This window comes from Carettochelys insculpta, chromosome 4, assembly GCF_033958435.1.
Source record: "Carettochelys insculpta isolate YL-2023 chromosome 4, ASM3395843v1, whole genome shotgun sequence".
NCBI classification, from domain to species: Eukaryota; Metazoa; Chordata; order Testudines; family Carettochelyidae; genus Carettochelys; species Carettochelys insculpta.
The window spans coordinates 89,346,332-89,365,838 of record NC_134140.1 but is presented as its reverse complement, the minus strand read 5'-3'; the positions used below and the strand labels follow the sequence as shown (position 1 = coordinate 89,365,838).

General features: G+C 43.6%; 1 protein-coding gene across 2 annotated transcripts in view; it reads right to left on the bottom strand.

Moving 5' to 3' along the window:
• The window catches only part of TBC1D9 (TBC1 domain family member 9), an 83,094-nt gene that overhangs the window by 50,558 nt on the left and 13,029 nt on the right, over nt 1–19,507 (bottom strand). For both annotated transcript variants that reach the window (XM_074991916.1, XM_074991917.1), the window contains exons 2-3: nt 12,767–12,877; nt 3,018–3,136 (exon numbers count right to left, since the gene is read on the bottom strand). In XM_074991916.1, the coding sequence (XP_074848017.1) occupies nt 3,018–3,136; nt 12,767–12,877 (230 nt within the window). The remainder of the gene's footprint in view (nt 1–3,017; nt 3,137–12,766; nt 12,878–19,507) is intronic.

The following is a 19,507-nucleotide window of genomic DNA, read 5'->3' as shown; positions in this document are numbered from 1 at the left end:
AAACTACAATGAAGAGTGCAATTCAGAGTATGGCAGAGCCATACCTGTGGCTAAGCACAGGCTAACTGTAGGCCTCAAAGTGCTTTCTAAATGTCCAGTTTCATGCCAGTAAATGTACCTTAAATACAGTAGACCCCCGAGATAATGTGACTGAGTGTGGGTGGGGGGCGCCAGCTCCCCACCACTCAAAAGGAGCAGAAAAACTGACAAGCACTGCAATGCTGGTCAGTTTCCCTGGTCCTGTCAGGGGCAGTGAGAGTCAGGCTGTTGCTCCTGACAAGAGCGGTTTCTCTGCTCCTGTGAGGGGTGGCAACCTCTCCGTTCCTGTCAGGGGCAGTGAGAGTCAGGCTGCGGCCCCTTACAGGAGCAGGGAAAGCTAGCCAGTGTTGCTGTGCTCGTCAGTTTCCAAGCTCTGCAAGCCTAGGGGGAGTGGGAAGTCAGGCTGCTGGCTGGTTCCCAGCTTCCCATTGTTTGCTGGAGCCAGGAAAATGACCAGGGCTGCTGCCCTGGTTAGTTTCCCCGCTCCAGTCAGGGGCAGCAGCTGAGAGCCTGACTCTCGGGTGCTACTGGACAGGAGCAGCTACGGCCCCTGACAGGAGCAGGGAAACGTGCTGGGGTGGCACCCAAGAGTCAGGCTGCCACCCCTGAGAGCAGTGTGGAAACTGACTAGTGCATCAATGCTAGTCAGCTTTCCCTATCTTGTGAGCAGCGGGCAGCCCAGAGCCAGGCTCTCAGCTGCGCACCACACACAGGAGACAGGAACGTTGGTCAGTTTTCTGGCTCATGAGTTGTACAAATCTTGACCTATGCAGAGCTCCGCAAGAACGCAACCCCTGAGTAAATCGGGAGTCTGCTGTACTCCCAAAATACTTGATGAGGCACCCATGTCCTCTTCCCCATCCCATTGTGGGTACACATCTTGTCTGACGAAACAAGACTAGGCTTTTACTAGAGCAGGAGAGTCATATTCTAAATAAAAACAAAATCAGTTAAATTCCATCACTTTTTTTTTTTTTTTTTAAAGGAACAAAATAACTTATGACCCATCTTAAAAGGCACTGAATGAAAGGCTAGTACTTGGTAACTGGAAGGATAGAAATGCTTTCATTTACTAACTGACCTATTATAACCTGGGGAAAATAAGCTACAACATAACCCCTTTAACCCAATGTTAAAAGGAAAACTTCCTTCTACTCCTTACATTAGTGTAGATTTCTTGATTTCTCTGGAGAGCACAGTTGGACTGGTGACATTTTCTTTGTCGTACAAATGCTCAGTTAGGCAGCAGTTTAAAGTAATAACACTTCTAAGCAGAGCGGTAGTTGTCTCATGGAAAGTATTTTAATGCTACAGGTTTAAACCATTTATAAATGGGTCCATTGTACTTATTTCTGATCTGCGACTGAAATTTACCAAAGCACAGCTTTTTAAGAGGCCTTTTGGCTAAGATCATTGTATGAAAGGTTGAAGAACGGTGAGATGGAACCAACAGGCTTCATTGACAACATATTTTATATACTAGTATAAATATTTTGGTTAGAAATGTTATGCTGTCATGAAATAACTGCACTTATAATCAGCACATTTATTTCAGTATGACTGCGTCCATACCAAACGGATTGGTATAATTAAAGTGGTACAATATTTGTGCATAGACAAAACCTACACTATTCTTCTAAGTTGCTGTATGTAGAGTAAGAGAAAAACATAATTTACTCTAGACCAAAGATGTGGCTGGGGGAAGGGGAACACACTAAGATTTTGGGAAGTGGTCAAGGGCCACCCTTTTCTATGCAAATGTTGTGGGGTCTGGGATGGACATAGGGGGCAGAAGAGAGCTCAGAGTAGGGACTGGGATGCAGGAGAGGGTGTGGGGTCTGAGAGGGAGTTTGGTCAAAGGTGAGGGTTGTGACTTGGGGTGGGGTATTGGGGTGCAGGGTCTGAGAAGGGTTATGGGCACAGGAGAGGATTCTGCTTAGGGAGAAATGTAGGAGTGGAGGCAAGGTCTGAGAGGGAGCTGTGACCTGAGGGGGAAAGAAGGTGCAAGGGGTTTGGGTGGTGACTTGGGAAAGGGAATTAGGGTGCAGGAAAGGATTCTGGCCTGGGGCAGGGGTTTAGAGCAGGTGCAGGGTCTGGGAGGCAGTTGACATGTGGTGCCAGAAGCAGGCTCTGGCTGGGAGGCACTAACCTAAGCAGCTCTTGGCCAGCAGCACTCTCAGGTAGGCTTCCCTGCCTGTCAGCAGCCCTAGCCCACTGGCTGTTCCATGTGTGTCTCTGCGCTTGGCGGGGGAGGGATTCACTGCCCCCATTCCCAGAAAAATCTCTCAGCTCCTATTGGCCAGCAACTGGTCAACTGGGAGCAGCAACTGGGAGCAGCCAGCTCCCCCACCAGCAAAATCTTTCAGCTACTATTGGCTGGACACTGGCCAATGAGAACTGAGAAACAGTGATATGCTGTATCAGTCCCGTTTCTGGCCAACAGGAGGTGATAGATTTCACTTTGAGTGGGAGTAGCACTGAAACCCTACCCCCTCTGCAGCCACAGGGGCCAGCAGTGGGCCAGATTAAAAGGCTTGGCTAGCCAGATCTGGCCCATGGACTGTATTTTACGCACACCATACTGGACACAAACAGAAGCATCGAGATTTAACTGTTTAAATTTCTATAGCTCGGCAGCATTAACAAACCAGTGTTTATTTTCAAAACTATTCATCACACATTTTGAGTGAATCAAAAAAAGGTTGTCTAAAACCAGCCCCAAAAAACAATTTTTTTCCTTTAAGCTACTTTAGATGTTGAACTAAAGCACAAGGAGAGGATAGATGAAATGGGCAGTCCCACATACAATTAGTTTAATTACACTGATATTTATGCTCCAGCAAATTTTCCTAATCTAAATATGCACACAATGTTGCTTTCCTTTCAAAAAACACAGGGGTACACAAATTATTGGGTCACACATGATGAGACATCAATTTTATGATTACATTTATAATCAACAGATTTTTATATGCTACCTGTATTTTTCCTCTGACAAATGTGTTTATGTCATTTTCATTTTCAAATATTGAAAGTGTTTGCAACAGATTCTGTTCGAGCCATTCCCAGTGTTCAGTGATTTCCTTCCTTGAACAACCTGCAGAAAAGAACAAAGTAAATAATTTGCAGATGTCTAAAACGTATTCTTCATGTTTCCCAAAAACAAAAGAGATGTGAGGCAAATTTTTCAGCACCGAAAGTAGTAATGTTTCACAAAGAAACAAATGTCACAATCTCAGTAAGAAAAATTCTCCCTAACCCTCAATTCACTACTAATGACTGGCAGCAGCTTCCAAGATCACCTTGTGTTAAGCAGAACTCAACAGGATTCTTTTAAAACTTTTCATTATTGGCGCCTAGTTTAAAGACCAATGAGGACAGCTAAATTACACAATAGAGAAGATTGAAGCTGCTGCAGTCGATCTTCCAGGATTCAGTTTAGCATGTCTAATAGGATTGTGGTTAAACTGAGCCCTGAGGATGCCCGATCAACAGTGGTGTGCAGTGACACCATCCTAGAAATCCAACTTAAAGTATGTCAGCTCCAGCTACACAATTCCCGTACCTGGAATTTCATATCTTAGGTCAAATTTCTTTTCTAGTGAAGACCAGCCCTCAAAAATTTTAAAAACATAAGGACTGAAAAGAATTGTAAAGGACATACTAATGAGATCTAATTACACAAGGTGGTGGTTGCAATTGTTGGAAGCGGAAGCCAAAAGATAATTGTATATTATTACTCAAATGGTTCTTGACTGACGTAAATTCTAATTTATGATATAGTTACCAAACTCCATGACCAAAATCACACCTGAAACAACTAGTGGCATGTGTCAGTAGATAACTTAAGTCTTAAAAGAAAGAAATCTAATTGTATTTTCCAAACCTCAGATGAAAGAAAATGCCATATATGGCTGTTATAAACATACAGCTGTGAGGGTATAAATACAAATATTTACAGGATAACAAATTACTGCATCATCACTATGTCCTCTTATTCAAAAGAGCTGTGGGGGAACTTGTCTGCCCGCTCTAGGCAACAGGGGAAAAGGTCTAAGACCCGGAAATTCTCATCCTGGCAGGACCCACGATGGAGTGGCGGTGTAATGTTATATGCCCAAGGCATCAACCCTGCTCAGTCTAGTAATAGACAGCTGCTATTTTGATGCAGGCAATGTTTCTTTTTTTATGCCTCTAAAGAAACTGCTGCCAACAGACAGTGGTCGGTGTCTTTGGGTAGGTCTATGCTGCAATGCAAACCTTGGGTTAGCAGATCCTGGGTTTGTTAACCTACGATCCTTTGTAATCACAGGGTAGGAATTGTTCAACCTGGGTCCCAACCTGTGGCTCAAATGTCTACACTGCATTGTGCAGGTCTAAGTGTAATCATCCATCTTGCAGACTTCTTGGCATCCTTACAAAATGCAGCTGCTATTGCTCATTGTTCATGGTAGAACATAGGAAACCAACTGTACAGAAGACAAAAGAAGATAGTCCAAGGTCAACAGAATACTTTGGTGGACTCCCAGAGCATTGGTCCAGAACTGCTACATCTATGCTGTGGAACAACTTGGCCTGAATCGTGAGTAAGGCTTAGTCCCTTCACCCCACAGGTCCTGTGCCCAATTCCTGGATTACTGTAATTTGTTTATATACAGAAGTGGGATTCTTCTTGAGCCTGAGTTTGACCCTGGACTCACACTGCATTCTACACATCCCTTAGCCAAAAGCAGTCTCAAAGAGTAAGATGAAGCCAACAGTTTACCAGCAAGAAGCGCAACCACAAGAAAAAGGGACCATGGGGAGATAGAGGCAGGAACCAAGCACATGTCCCTCATGGAAGATCAGATTTCTGCTTCCAGCTCTAACCGTAAGCGCACATTGGGGTGAACATACTGAGAAGGCAACACAGGATCAGCAGTGGGTCTAGAACTTTCACATGAGAAACAACCCATTCTTGACGCTGTTTAAACAGTTTGCCCTCTCCTCAGATGAGAGAGCAACAAACGAGAGAGCCAATAGTGCTCTGAAGCATGTTGCTATTGCCGTGTAGAAGCTGACAAGACTTGCCTGTACTGGATCTGTTAATCAGTCAGAGGCAGGCAAACCATCGCTGACAGAAGATTGGAAGGCATTTTACTGTTGTATCATACTGGGAAGATGCAAGACAGAGATGGCACGAACAAGGTTGGACCAAGGATCTCAAGTGGACACATAGGAAGGCAGATCCCCTTATGTTCAGGGATCAGTGAAAGGCTGATGGTAAAACTGAATGTGTTTCCAGAGGGCTTGTGGGAAGGGACTGGAGGACTATCATGTACGGATTTCCTGGGACAGAGCACGGCTGTATTTTTCCCCTGACATTCCCTCAGGGCACATCTACAATACCAAGTTTTGTCAACATATTTTATGTCAACACCCAAAAGCTGACAAAACAAATTGCCAGTGTGTTCACAAATCACGTCCACACGGGGGGCACCATCATCAATAGTGAGAGCAATACACTGCGGCAATATATCCCACAGTGCAGTGTTGAAAGAAAGCAAAGCTGATTGCTGCACAACTCCCACTATCTCCTCAACTGTTGGGAGCAGCATCACAAGTAGCGCTGTGAGCTTCCCAAGCCAAGGAATGTCAAAGCAGCACAGCAACCCATCTCCCTACCCTGCAGCAGCAGTCTACCCGCTGCTGTATTCCTAGTGCAAGGCAGAATGGAGTATTCTAGCACATTCAGCTGTCAGATACTTCCCGGAGCTTTGAAAGGAGAGGGGCGCATGCCTCCACGGCAGCAGAGATGACTGAGCAGAGTCATCAGGGCAGGCATTGTGGGATACCATCAGAAGCCAGTTCTGTCAACAAAACAAAGAGCAGAGTCTACACCGGCTCTCTGTTAACAAAGAGGGGAAAAAGAAAAAAAAAAGTCTGTATGATAGAAGTTATTTTGTTGCCAAAAACTGGGTTTTCCTGCGAACAAGTTGCACTGCAGGGTGTAGGCTCTGACTGTTTTGTCACCCAACTCTTTCAGTATAAACAAAATCTGGGTTGGGAATATACTAGATTAACTTGGGGTTTGCCCTATAGCTCAGGTCACAGTGGTGTCATTTTAGTTATTTTACACTAGAGAAACCATCCCTGTGTTACACTCATGTGGTTTTATTAAATGTCACTATTGGATTAAAGAAAAAGGGGTAACTAGTTTTCATGTATACACTCAAACACTCATACCCTCCTGCACTCATACCCTTCCACAGATGAACTCACACAGGTGGAGAGTTGTACAGGAACAGTGAAAGCAGCCAAGGCATAGCGGGTCCAGTGTGTTTTGCTAAAGTCATGAATCCAGTGCAGCAAGCTGATCATATGACCGCCTTGTCAGCTTGCTCTCTGTCAGCTGTAGTCCTCAGTGTCTTTCATCCTGGGGAGAGGGAAAGGGGCCCAGATCCCTGGGCCTCCTGCACCTCCACGCCCATCCAACTGAGGCTACCTCCTGCAGAGTGCTGATGGCAAGAAGAAAAAGGAAAAAGAGAGCTCCTATCCCTTAGCCCCTATCTTTTATGTGTTTTAGTCCAATAGCAATTGTTCCTGTTCCACTGCCCCAGGATGCTGTATAACCATGAGTCAGCAGAATGGTCCCAGGACTCAGCATGACCATGAGTCATCAGCTAACAGCAGATAGGACTTTGATCTTCTACTGATGGGGCCGCTTTCTCTTTCTTGGGCGGATTCTTTTTCAGGCTCAGCTCCTATTCTTCTCTGGCCATCCACATGCTGCTGGCAGTTCGCGTCCAGACAGGCTGCACTCAAACCTTCCTCACTCACACAAAGGAAAGCTCACTTGAGAAAGAAAGCAGCAGAAATGTAGCACTTGAAAGACTAACAAAATGATTTATTCAGTGATGAGCTTTTGCGAGACAGACCCACTTCAAAAAGAAATTTCATTTACAAAATGAACAGCCAGGATTTCTTACAAAAGAGAGTAGCCATAAATAATTTATTAGTAACGTATACTACTTTAGACCTAGCAGCTGCTACAAAACAAAGCTCATAAAACAAAATATAACTGTACAGCACAAAGCTATGCATAAAAACCCAAAACTATTGTTACAAAGCTTACAGACAGTTACAGAACTTAAAACCAGCAATGACAAAGTTACCAAACTTACCTCTGCATTGTACTGGACTGAGCACAGGCTTTATGCAACAGGTGGCTGCTCTTATTATGCAAAGCTCTCCTCTGAAGAGAGGACCTTTGTCCACTAATTATCTGTTAAAGGCCAAGTGACAGTTGCTCCACCTTGCCAGGGTTCAGAACTAGAACTTGTTAGCCTAAAAAAACCCACTTGCGGGTACTGAGGGACTGACACCTACCAGAGCTCGAGGCTGGAGTCCCAGTAGCCTCTGCTAAGCTCCTTGAGCATGTGTCTAGTTCTGTGGATGCAGATACCCACAGATATAAAGCAAACACCCATGTATTTGCTGGGGTCTTACATGAACCAACTAGTGCACAACACAGTGTGCACTGGCACAACATGTTGGTGTTCATTAGAATTCACACCCTCTCTCATAGAGCTGGAAGGAACCTTCAGAGGTCATTGCGTGCAGCCCCCTGCCTTCACAGCAGGACCTATTCACCACCCCTGACATGTTTAAAAAAAAAAAGTTTGCCCCCGATCCTCCCATGCAGGTGCCATTTATTGAACTCACACCCTGGGCGTAGCAGGCCAATGTTCAACCACTGAGCTATCCCCTCCCACCAAGCCTTTGGTGTGCATGGTACAGACACATCCTAGGTCCTAGCATTGTAGCGTAAGCCTGTGCCAGTACAGTGGAGCTCTGTGACAAGTTGCCAATGCCACATCATACTTTTTGTAATCCTTATTTTAAGAAGAGCGCACACACGATGATTTGTACCAGTTAGAAATTGTAAGTTATTTTCACCCCTGGATTGGAGAGCAAATGAGGACAAGGAAAAAGTTGAGTCTGGGGATAGACTCTTCAGCAGGAAGAAGCAACGTTTGCATCAACCCTCCACACCAGCTTCTCTCAACCATTTTTATTTATTTTTTAATAAAGTACTCCTTTAAAAAAAATTCTAAGTACCCCTGTTCCCCACTCCCCTCCTCCAGAACCAGGCACCCCCCAGTCCCCCCGCCCCCCGCTGTACCCCAATGCTGCAACTCACTGGAGCCAGAGCCGCTGCCACGTGCTTCTCCCTCAAAGGGATGGGGTGGAATGTGTACTCACAGTGACACACAGCACTCGTTAGCTCCTAGCATTTGACACTCATCCCTCATTAAATGAGTACTTCACTTACGAGTACTCACTTAAACAGGGGACATGTATACTTACCTTTGCTCACTAGAGGAGCGATCTCCCCTGACTAATATGAGCCTTACCCACCCCCCGCAGCTCCAACCCGCCTCAGCCTGAACACCCCTTCTCACCCCCCCGCCAGCCCCACACACCCAATTCGCTGCAGCCTGACCCTTCCACTGGCTCCGTGGCCCCAACCTGCTGCAGGCAGACCCCACCGCCAGCCTGCACACCCAACCTGCAGCAGCCTTAACCCCCCACGGACCCAACCTGCCACCAGGTTTTAAGCCTCCCTCCCATTCATGGCACCAAACTACCCCCAGACTTTAACCCTCCCCAATACCCTCACCCCAACTCAAGGTTCACTTAACTTTCCAAAGCAACGCCACCTGCTGCCACTCCTACACTGAGTTGGGAGCACTCAGAACCAATCAGAGACCGTTACATGTATTTTAATGGTAGTTTAGTGTCCCTCTTACAAGTTTTCGCCTACGAGCAGAAAGGTGGGAACCAATTGTGCTCGTATAGCAAGGGTTGAGTGTATTGCTCAAAGGGCCGCATGCGGCTTGGGCACATGTACCCTGCCGGATTTTCCTTGCATCCTGGGATCAGCAAGCTGCCAGCAGAGCAGGGAGTCTGAGGCGACCTGTATAGCCAGGTCTTGCCTGGGTGGCTCTTGTCAGGGGAGAGGCGGGGACAGGTTGGGGGTGGGGAAGCATGTAGAGAGCCACAGATGAGTCAGCGGCAGCAGTGTCTGGAGCCACAAATGACTCCTTAAAGAGCCATATGCAGGTTGCTGACGCCTGTCCTAGCCCATTCAAGAGAGGACCCTGATCCTCTCAGTCATTTTCAGATTAGAAACAGCGATTGTACATTATGTTAATTTCTATAAATCTGTAATAACAACTCTGTATTACAGAGCCAAACAGCTTCAAACATAACCAGCTAGTATGTGAGTGTAGATAATCATTGGATTTCTCCAAAACTGTAATGTTAAGCTGCTGAATAAGTGAGCCAGAAACCAAACACACATGATTTCCAGAGCTCTGTAACATTCTTCCTGGGGAGTCAAGGATTAACGTATTGTGGAAGGCAAATGAGACTGCAATGAGTTTCTGTAAAAACTGGAGAGTATAAGTACCAACTAATTAGAGACATACTTGCAAGAAAACACACTAAAGAACAACTGTGCAATGGAAGATGAGTTACACCTAAGGAGCCACAGCTGAACATTGCAACAACCTTTGAATAATGTGTTAACAGTGAAAACTTGGAAGAAGTTGTAGAAAAACAAAATCATCATAGTGCGATGTTCTCAGGTAATACACAGATGGCCAGTTTCAACGCAGATCAGGAAAAGAATGTGCACTCAGGAAAACAGATTTTATTTCTTTTCATAGGTAGGGCCCTACCAAATTCACAGTCATGAAAGATGCAACATAGACCAAAATCTAGTGTCCTTGCATGAAATCAGGCCTTTTGTGTGTGTATTTACCCTATATTCTATAGATTTCACAGGGGAGACCAACATATCTCAAATTGGGGGTTCTGACTCAGAAGAGAGTTGTAACGGTTCACAAGATTACATCAGGAGGATCATGGCACTGTCACCCTTACTTCTATACTGACTTCTGAGCAGGGCACCACGCCAACATTATAGTCACTGCTCTTCAATTGCCCAGCTCTGAAATCAGCATGCTACCAGCAGTAGTGCAGAAGTAGGGGTGGCAATACCATTCTCATGTTGCCCTTCTATATTATTGCTTTCAGAGCTGGGCACCCAGAGTGTGGCGGGTGCTGACAAAGGTCCTGGCTCTACAAGCAGCAGTGCAAAATAAAAGGGCGTTAAAGTACTATAACATCCTTACTTCTGTGCTGCTGCTGGCAGTAGCTCTGCCTTCAGAACTGAACTCCTGGCCAGCAGCTACCGCTCTCCAGCTGCCCAGCTCACCCAACCGAATTGCAAAAGTAAAGGTGGCGATGCCACACACCCTTGCCCCTCAAAACATCTTGTAACCCTCACACAACTTTTTTGTATCAGGATCCCCTCAATTACACCACCATAAAATTTCAGATTTTTAGATAGCTGAAAACAAGAAATTTATCATTTTTAAAATCCTATGACCGTAGAATTGACCAAAATGGACCGTGAATTTGGTAGAGTACTATTTATAGGTCATACTATTGCCTTTCAGGTGTCAGACTAACTACTACAATCATTTAACAGAAAACATATAATCAGCCAGACATACAAAACCCTAAATCTAGCTGAAATTCAAGGGGAAAAAACACAAAACAATGAGGAGTCCCATGGCACCTCAAAGATAAACAAATTTGGAAGTTTGCCCATAAAAACTTATGCCCAAATAAATCCATTAATCTGAAAGGTGCCACAGACGACCTCGTTGTTTTTACAGATAGAGACCAACATGGCTACCCCCATGATACTTCAAATTCAAGAAGCAACAATAAAAAGATGCAATGGACAGCAGGTACATTTTCTAATACCTTAACTTTCAAAACTTAAAATTTTCCTAACTAGAAATACAAATTCAAGGGATTCAAAATAGAAGTATTTCTTAATTCAATTAAAAATGCAAATCAAGTAATTATTTATTGGAGCAACCGGAAAACCAGTTTTTAAATGTGCAAGCAGCGTTATAATCCTTGAAGGAATGATGTACTCTTGTTAGTTTTGTGATACACATATTTGTAAGGAGAGGAAAGGCAATCTCTCCTATTAGAAAGAATTCTGGGGGCATCTTGCTTCCTCAGAACCTGGCATTCATGTTCAAACAGAGAAAAAAGGGCTGGTTTGCATGGTGTTTGTGAACATCTGTGTTCAAGGAGCAGTGTGAATTAACATGTTATACGAAGAAAATGCCCTTCTACCATATCACTGGTTTCTCCTCTAAGCGGAAAGCAATCTGCATTGCCCAGCCACCTACTACAGTGTAACAGAGGTGACATTTAAAATAAAAGGTAGGTTAAATGAGAACTCCAAAATGTCTATTATAAAAATGGCTGTATTATCTTTTACGAAGAGTAAGCATAGTATGTATTCCCCAGCAGCCAGCTGCTCCTGTGCAATAAATACAGGACAATTAGTCCCTTTTATAAAATAAGCTGGGATGCCTTTTTGGCATCACAAATACAGGACCTATCCCACTGAAAATGGGAGGGATGGTCACCCTAGTGTTAGGTATAATCATTAAATAAGTCTGACTTTAGAAGACACCATGGGCAAGGGTGTCTTCACCACTTTAAGACGCTGTCTACACTAGAAAATTAAACAATCTTAACTATACCAGTCAGTCAGAGGTGTGAAAAACCTAATTCTGAGTGATGTAGTAAAGCAGACCTAACCCCCAGTGCAGGCAGCACAAAGTTAACTGAAGAATTTTTCCATCAACCTACCTACTCCCTCTTCAGGGAATGAACTGCCTATATCAATGACAGAAACCTTCCTGGTGGCATACAAATGTTTTGTCTCCATTAGGCCATTTGGTCAGTTTTAGATATGCAGTTCTAGCTACCCCATTCGCATAGCTAGAATTGACCTGTCAGAATCTACTTTCTTCCCTAGCGTAGTGTGAGCCTTGGGAGTCTCACGTCATCGTTCCTTACCCCATGCAAAAGCATGGAGTACAGGGATCAATGGCCAAGCCTAGAGAGGTTGATTTTGCTGCTGCTTCTTCGCCAGACACTCAGAATTGAACTCTGGAAGATCAACTACAGCATGCCAATCTTCCCGTAAGTATAGATGTGCCCAAAGTGTCTACACTGAAGTGCTACAGTGATGTAGCTGTGCTACAGTAGCATTTCAATTGTAGAAAAGCCCCAACATGTGACCAGTAGGCAAACTTTTCTCTCAAATTGTGACCTAGTGAACAGTTGTGAATTTGCAATATCAATACGCAGTGTCATAGGGTTGGTAATAACATTGCTAAATTATAGCAATATGGATTATATTCAGATGCTTCTATTATAGTCAGGTACGGCCAAACAGATTCACAATTTATTTACTGCTTCATACTTTACACTGCGGGTCTTAGAATTACATGTTTACAAGAGAGTATTATTAGTGCTGGAAATCCTACTTATGAAATAGCAATCTTACCAAAAACTCTTAATAATAGAAGAAATTAAGTAGGGCCCAATTTTTGAAAAAATCCAGAATAAATATGCTTAAAAGTTATTATATCTATTTAACCAAGTTTCATGTACATATATTACGTGGCTTGCTGATTTTTTAAATACTTCCTTCATCAACAAACTTTCAGTTCCAGCTGATTGACAAATCATCACAAAACACCTGCACTTCACTTGCAGTGACACATTCCATTTGTTACATAGCACATGCACCCTCCCCCAACTCCCACAAATAATTCTGTTTTAGTGTATTTGTTCTTACCGCAGGCAATAGTCCAGTAAACCAAGGAGTCTGGTGCCTGGTAGAGGATTCGGTAAGGTGCTACCCTTGCACTGGAGTCCAGCACAACATCAAGAGTACCCACTAGGAGACCTGTGAAACAGGAAATTCTGTTGGTGAATGTAATTGGTGATAGATAATCTAGAAATCCACATTACTAGAAGACAGATCGTTTTTGCCAACAGATAAAAAGGGCTATAATTAAAACAGATTTCAGCTGGTATATATGAGTTCATGTTACTTTAAAAAGAAAACATGCTGAAGAACACTAAAAACGAGTCTTTTTAAAAGCACTTATTTAGTTGTAGCTTCTCAGTTTCACCTTCTTTAGATATTTTCTAAAGATACAATGAATACCCCACAAGAGCTCAAATTTGGAATTACATATAGGGAAATAATCCAAATATTTCCAGGACCAAATTTTCTGGAATGCCTGTTGAAAACAAGCCGGGCTGTAACTTTACTTAAGGGCTATTCAACCACAATGTGAACATTCAGGCCGGGACTCTAGGGCCTTACAGGGTTCCCAGAAGTCAGGCTGCGGCCCAAACCTGAATGGAACTACACAGTCCCTTAGCCCAAGCCTTGCGAGTTTCCATCAGCTGGCACAGGCTAGCTACATGTGTCTTATTGCAGACATACCCACACAGCCAAACTGCTCTCAGCAGCAAAGTGGAGAATAACTAAGAACCTAAGGACATAACCAGGAAGCCATTGAAGAAAGGCATCAACAGCTGTGTATCAGGTTCCATTGGAAGCCTCCCTGTCCTTAGGGGAGTTAAGGGTTTTCTAATCTGAGGGGTTTTAGAAAATATGCTAAACAGGGAAGACAAAAACAATGCATCAGAGGGATGGGTTTATATTTTTGACTACGCGTAAAGAACATATGGAAGATTCCCCCCACCCTGCACAAGTTGGATTTTGTGTGCTTTTGATGTTTTGAGGGGAGTGGAATCTCAAAGAGCAGGCATCCTTTCCCCACATATTCATTTGATTCTGGATTTTAAACAGGAGTCAAAACCAAATCAGCCAACATTTGAACACTGACTACTGTTCACTTCCCCTTTTAAAATGCTCATTGGCAGTTTTGTGATGTCATAATTGTACTAGTTCATTCTGCTGTCCTCCTGAGTAGACAAAACTGGAATTTTTAACGTGAAAAGAGAAATCACCCTTCCTCTTTTTTTGGGACACAGTATCCTTTCAGATTCTCTTTAAACATCAGAAATCTATAAAGAGCACACACCCATCATTTTCCTTGAGTTAGTTATTTGTCCCACCGTCAATGCAGAGCAATTAGGGGCCTTTCACTTGATGTATTTCAAACAATCGCACTTAGTTCTTCCTGGGTCAGATGAGTCAGGAAGTAATTTCTCTCCCTCCTTGCATTAATGTCCATCAGCCACCTTTTCTATCTAAGAAGTGCCAATTATTATGTTGAAGACAGACTGGATATGTTACCAGAACCTTGGCAGGCAAGGCTAGAAGGATGCATGCTGAACAGAAAACAAGATATACTCCATATTAACTAGACAAGTTGTCCCCTTTTAAGGCACCTTTGCTTTACGAAGTCTAACTACTTATCTGACATTTTGACAACTGTTTGTTGACCAGAGGGCTTCCTCAAACATTCTACAAATAGTCCTAGATAAGTTTTGACTCAATTCACAAACTAGCATGCAAGAAAAATTAAAATTGTCCCTTTAAGACATGTATTATCTTGAAACTCATCCACATTCAATAATTTTGCCTTTACAACAGCAAGGCCCTGATCCAGTAAAACATTTAAGCACATGCTGAGTTTTAGGCATATGTGTGGTCCCTGAAAAAGGTAAGCCTGAGATTTAAGTGATTTACTAGACTTGGGTAGAGGGTAACATTTTCTACAAAGCAAAAGTGAACGACAGGAGGGCTTCCACTCTGTATATGCAATAAATGTGTTGCAAGAGTTATAAAGTGTCTTCACACTTTGCAACTCCATACATTTATTGACCATATTAAAAATGCAAGGCTTGGGACAATAATCAAATTATTTGTAAGATAGCTGTGCTCCCACTGTGATATGCAAGACCATTGGATCTCCTGATTTTGGCAGCAATTTCCCTCATTCCTATAATTAAAAATATCTTACTTTCCTTCTGATGCACTTCCAAGGCTGATACGTGTGAGTGGTCCTGAGAATTCTGTCACCACCTCCGCAACTATGTCAGAGCTGAAAACTAGGACTCAAAGTGCTGAAGACACTAGAAGGAGTACAAACTACTCTAGGGTGTCAAGTCATGAGTATCCCCCTCCTTAACTCATTCGCACTGAGCTGCTGGAGATGGGAGAAAGAAAAAAAAGTTGTGCATTATCTCAGCACTGCACCAGTGGAAGCAGAGTAAAAGAAGGATTGATGAGCACTGAAGAAACAGAGGGCTCTGAAAGAAAGAAGAGGTGAATAAGAATGCCCATTGCTACAGTAATGGTGTAAGGATTCCCTTTCCTCTAAAGCTGGAGAAAGAGATTGCAGAGAAACTAGTGCTATGAGAGTAGCAAAGAAATATTCATAATATTCAACAAAAAAACAAGTGAATCTCTGCTTTTCTGTACCTTCATCCTTAACAGGCTATTACTTTATGTATAAAATACTGAACACAGTATTTTGATAGCAAGAAACACTACTTGGAAATGTATCTGTAAAAACTAACACATTTATTCATTTGTTGTTAACTAATAAATATTGCCTTTTCAAATCTTACAATTACCCTTGCAGGATGTCCTTGAAGAACTGCTCTATGTTGCACCATAGGTCAGTTTCCTCTGTGCAGTGAGGTGATGCAACCAGAATGAAATAATAGCTGTTAAAGTGATTCTCTCTCTGAGCAGCTTTGAGCAGAAGTGATCATATTAATTTTTTATTACAAAGAGAGAGCTTACTTAACTGTTTCCCAGTTTATTAACTCATGATAAAGCAAGTACATTCTACTATGTATTACCAATGAATAAATTTGAGAATTCAAATGAAAAGATGAAGCTGAAGAAATAAATCTGCCCCTCAATTCACATTACACCCATCATTCACACAAAATAATGCATTACCCAAATCCCAGTTACATCCTCTTGCACTAGTTAACCGTTGAATTATATTACTGCTACTACTACTCAACCCTTGCATTCCGAGCAGCGTATAGGTCATCTACAAGCCTCCTCCACTTCACTTTGTTTCGGGACAAAATTTCTAGCTTACCCTAAGTGTACCCATTTTCTTTCAATGTCAGTAGATCTCCACATCGTCCAAGGTCCCCCCTCTTTTGCACTTCCATTGTGGGTTTCATTTGAGCACTTGATGGACTATGCTGGATGATAGTTTTCTGAGACTGTGGCCTAGCCATCTCCACTTTCTTCTCTTGATTTGAAGATCAAGTGGTTCTTGTTCTGCTCTGTTCCAAAGCTCCTTGTTTGTGACCAAGTCTCGCCATTTGATGTGAAAGATGTACCTCAGGCATCTGTTTAGGTGTGACTGTAGCTTGTGATTTGAGGACTTTTTAGTATGCCAGACCTTGCATGTGCACAAGAGCACACCCTTCACATTTGTGTTGAAGACTGCACTTTTGTCTCCGCACATATTATCTGTGATCTCCATATGGGACGAAGAGTCTTGAATGCATTTATTGCTTTCCCTATTCTGACACTGCTATCCTTGGAGAGTAACAAAGAGGTAGCCGTGTTAGTCTGCATTCTAACAAAACAAACCAGAAGTCACGTAGCACTTTAAAGACTAACAAAATAAACCTATCCATAGGGTCAGAGCAGATGCGATTGTATCTAAGGCCTTGACTATAAATGATGGATCATGTGGTGCATGCTGGATGGAAGCTGGAGGCATGCAGTAAAGTGTGTCAGTCAGTGGACTTCTGGTAGAGAGTGGTGTCGATGTGGCCATCAGTGATTCGTACTGTGCTGTCCAGGAAATCCCTCTCTTGTGTAGAATGGTCAAGGCCGAGATTGTAACAACCTGCACCTTCCCATCAATCTCTGTGGAATTCCTCCAGAATCTCTTTACTGTGGGTCCAAATGATACAGATGTCATCCATGTAGAGTAAGTAAAGGAGGGGTAATAGACGAGAGCTGAGGAAATGTTCTAAATCAGCCATAAAAACGTTAGCATACGGTGGGGCCATGCAGGTGCCCATAGCGGTGCTGCTAATCTGGAGGTATAAATTGTTTCCAACCCCTTAAATACAATCAGATATGCTCTGATCCTACAGACAGAGACCAAAAATTTCAAGATCTCTACCAAGCATTCATAAAACTTAATTACTCACCACGAGAAGTTTTAAAAAAGCACAGACTGACAGGGACAAGATAGGCCCAAGAAGGTCAATAACAGAACTCCACTTGTGTTCTTGTGAACACCTATAGCCCCCAGCTTGAACCCCTGCAGTGCATCATCAAAAATCTACAACCTATTGTAGACCATAATGCTACATTCTGAAAGGCCATAAGTGAAAGGCCTGTCCTCTCCTATAGACAACCACCTAACCTCAGGAAAATTCTCACTAGGAACCATAGGCTATACCACAACACTACTAATCCCAGAACTCTTCCTTGCAACAAACTCTGTTGCCAACTTTTTCCACATATTTATTCTGGAGATACCATCACTGGACCTAACTATGTTAATTATAGGATCAGGGGCTCATTCTCCCGTACCTCAACCAAGGTTATATAGTAAACCCTCGACGTGCACAATTTCGAGTTGCGCTGAACTCACATGAACGCCAGTTAAGCACAATTCAAAATCTCGCTCCACCTGGCCCCAGCTCTAACCTCGTCTCCTCCCCAGCCCTGCTTACCACCCACGCACAGCTCTGGCTCACCTCCCCTCACCCTGGTTCAAACCCCACCCCCGCTCCATTTTTTCTCTCCCCCCCACCGCCTCCCCCACCCAGCTCAATCCCCCTCCCCAGCCCTGGCTCATCCCCCTCCCCAGCCTGGTTCAACCCTCCCATGCCCACGCATGGGCTGTGGCTCAACCCCACACCCCGTCTCCCTAACCCACCCCAGGCTTACCCCCTCTGCCGCTCTCCAATGGCCCCAGCCCACTGCCAGGCTTAACCCTCCTCATCTGCCCCCACCTATACCAGGACTTACTTTCCAGAAGGAGCCCCAGGTGCTCCTGCTGCTTCCCTGGCTGCAGAACATACGTTCTGCGGGAGAAAAAGCCGCCTTCCAACTCACGCAAAATTTGAGTTATGCGAGGGTGGGTGGGAACACAACCCTCACATATATCGAGGCACTACTGTATATGCCATCATGTGCCAACAGTGCCCCTCTACTACGTTCATTGGACAAACTGGGCAAGCACTTCACTAAAGAACGGGACACAGAGTAGACATGAGAAATCTCAAGACACATAAACCTGTCAGTTACCATGTCAATGGAGGGGGCCATGCTGTTAAAGACCTGAAAAATATGTGCGCTACAACAAAGACTTTAACAGCAGATTACAAAGGGAGGTGCGTGAACCAGGGTTGACACTCAAATTTGACACAACACTTGGTATGAACAGGGACAGCAATTATCTCACACATTACAAGGATTGTTTCCCTTCTTTTGCTGTTCGTAATGATCTCAGGGAAGACACTCGCATCGCCCACTCTCGCCCCTCCCCCTTCGGTTCCATGTATTTGATTTGTCAGTTTTTATTGTATTGGGTTTTTTGAGACCTCTGTGCTGTGTAACTGAGACTGTATTGGGCATGCCGTAGATCTGAAGAAATGGGTCTGTCCCACGAAGGCTCACCACCTAATAAATTATTGTTAGTCTTTAAAGTACTACATGACTGCTGGCTTGTATTGATATCCTTGTCTATTCTTCTGACTCCACCTGTAATAATCACCAAGAAGGTCAACTGCTCCACATCTTCCACATCGTCCTCTCTGCCCAGTCATTGAGGCAGTTCTCTTCAGTGTTGCGACCTTTTCTTCCAGGCTTTCGTATCAGTGTGAAAGGAGGGCAACATTGTCAGCAAAATCAATGTCTTCAAGCTGTTTGAAAACAGCCCACTGAATGCCCCATTGGTGGCCATCTGCTGGTGAGCTGATACTCAAAGACTCAGTCCCATCAACTTCAGAAGGCCTGCTCTTGGAATCCCTCTCTGCTATGACTGGGGAGGGAGAGTGATTTGCAATTGGCTCTAGGAGAGCATGCAAAATCTGGTCCCTTATTAGTAATTTTTCAAAACACTGATACTATTTTTCAATGTGAAGTTTTAAAACACTAAATAAAAGATATACTCCCAATATTTGAACTAGGTTGATGGTCCCCTTCCACTATACACTGTGAGCCCATAATGGACATTTGTGTACATCACAGTCATTATTAAAGACTCTGTCAAAGTTCAAGCTGCACAGTCCCCTGCCTATGCTGTGGTATTCAAAGCATGCCACAATGCTGAGACAGGCCAACATCTTAGTTTGCTTTCTCCAGTGACCATAAGCAGTGTAATTGCACACAATCACATTAGCACACAGCTCTTACTAAGTAAGCACATTTATTTAGCTGAAAGCTTTAGAGAGAAAACAATAAAAACCTACACATGTTAAGACTACCAGAGATCACCCACCCAACTCCAACAAGGGCTTTAGTCAGTGAACAATTAATCAGACCCCACAAAGGAGTTCTGCTTGGATCGCGAATACACTGCAGTGAGCATCTCATGTCAAGCATTCCCACTAA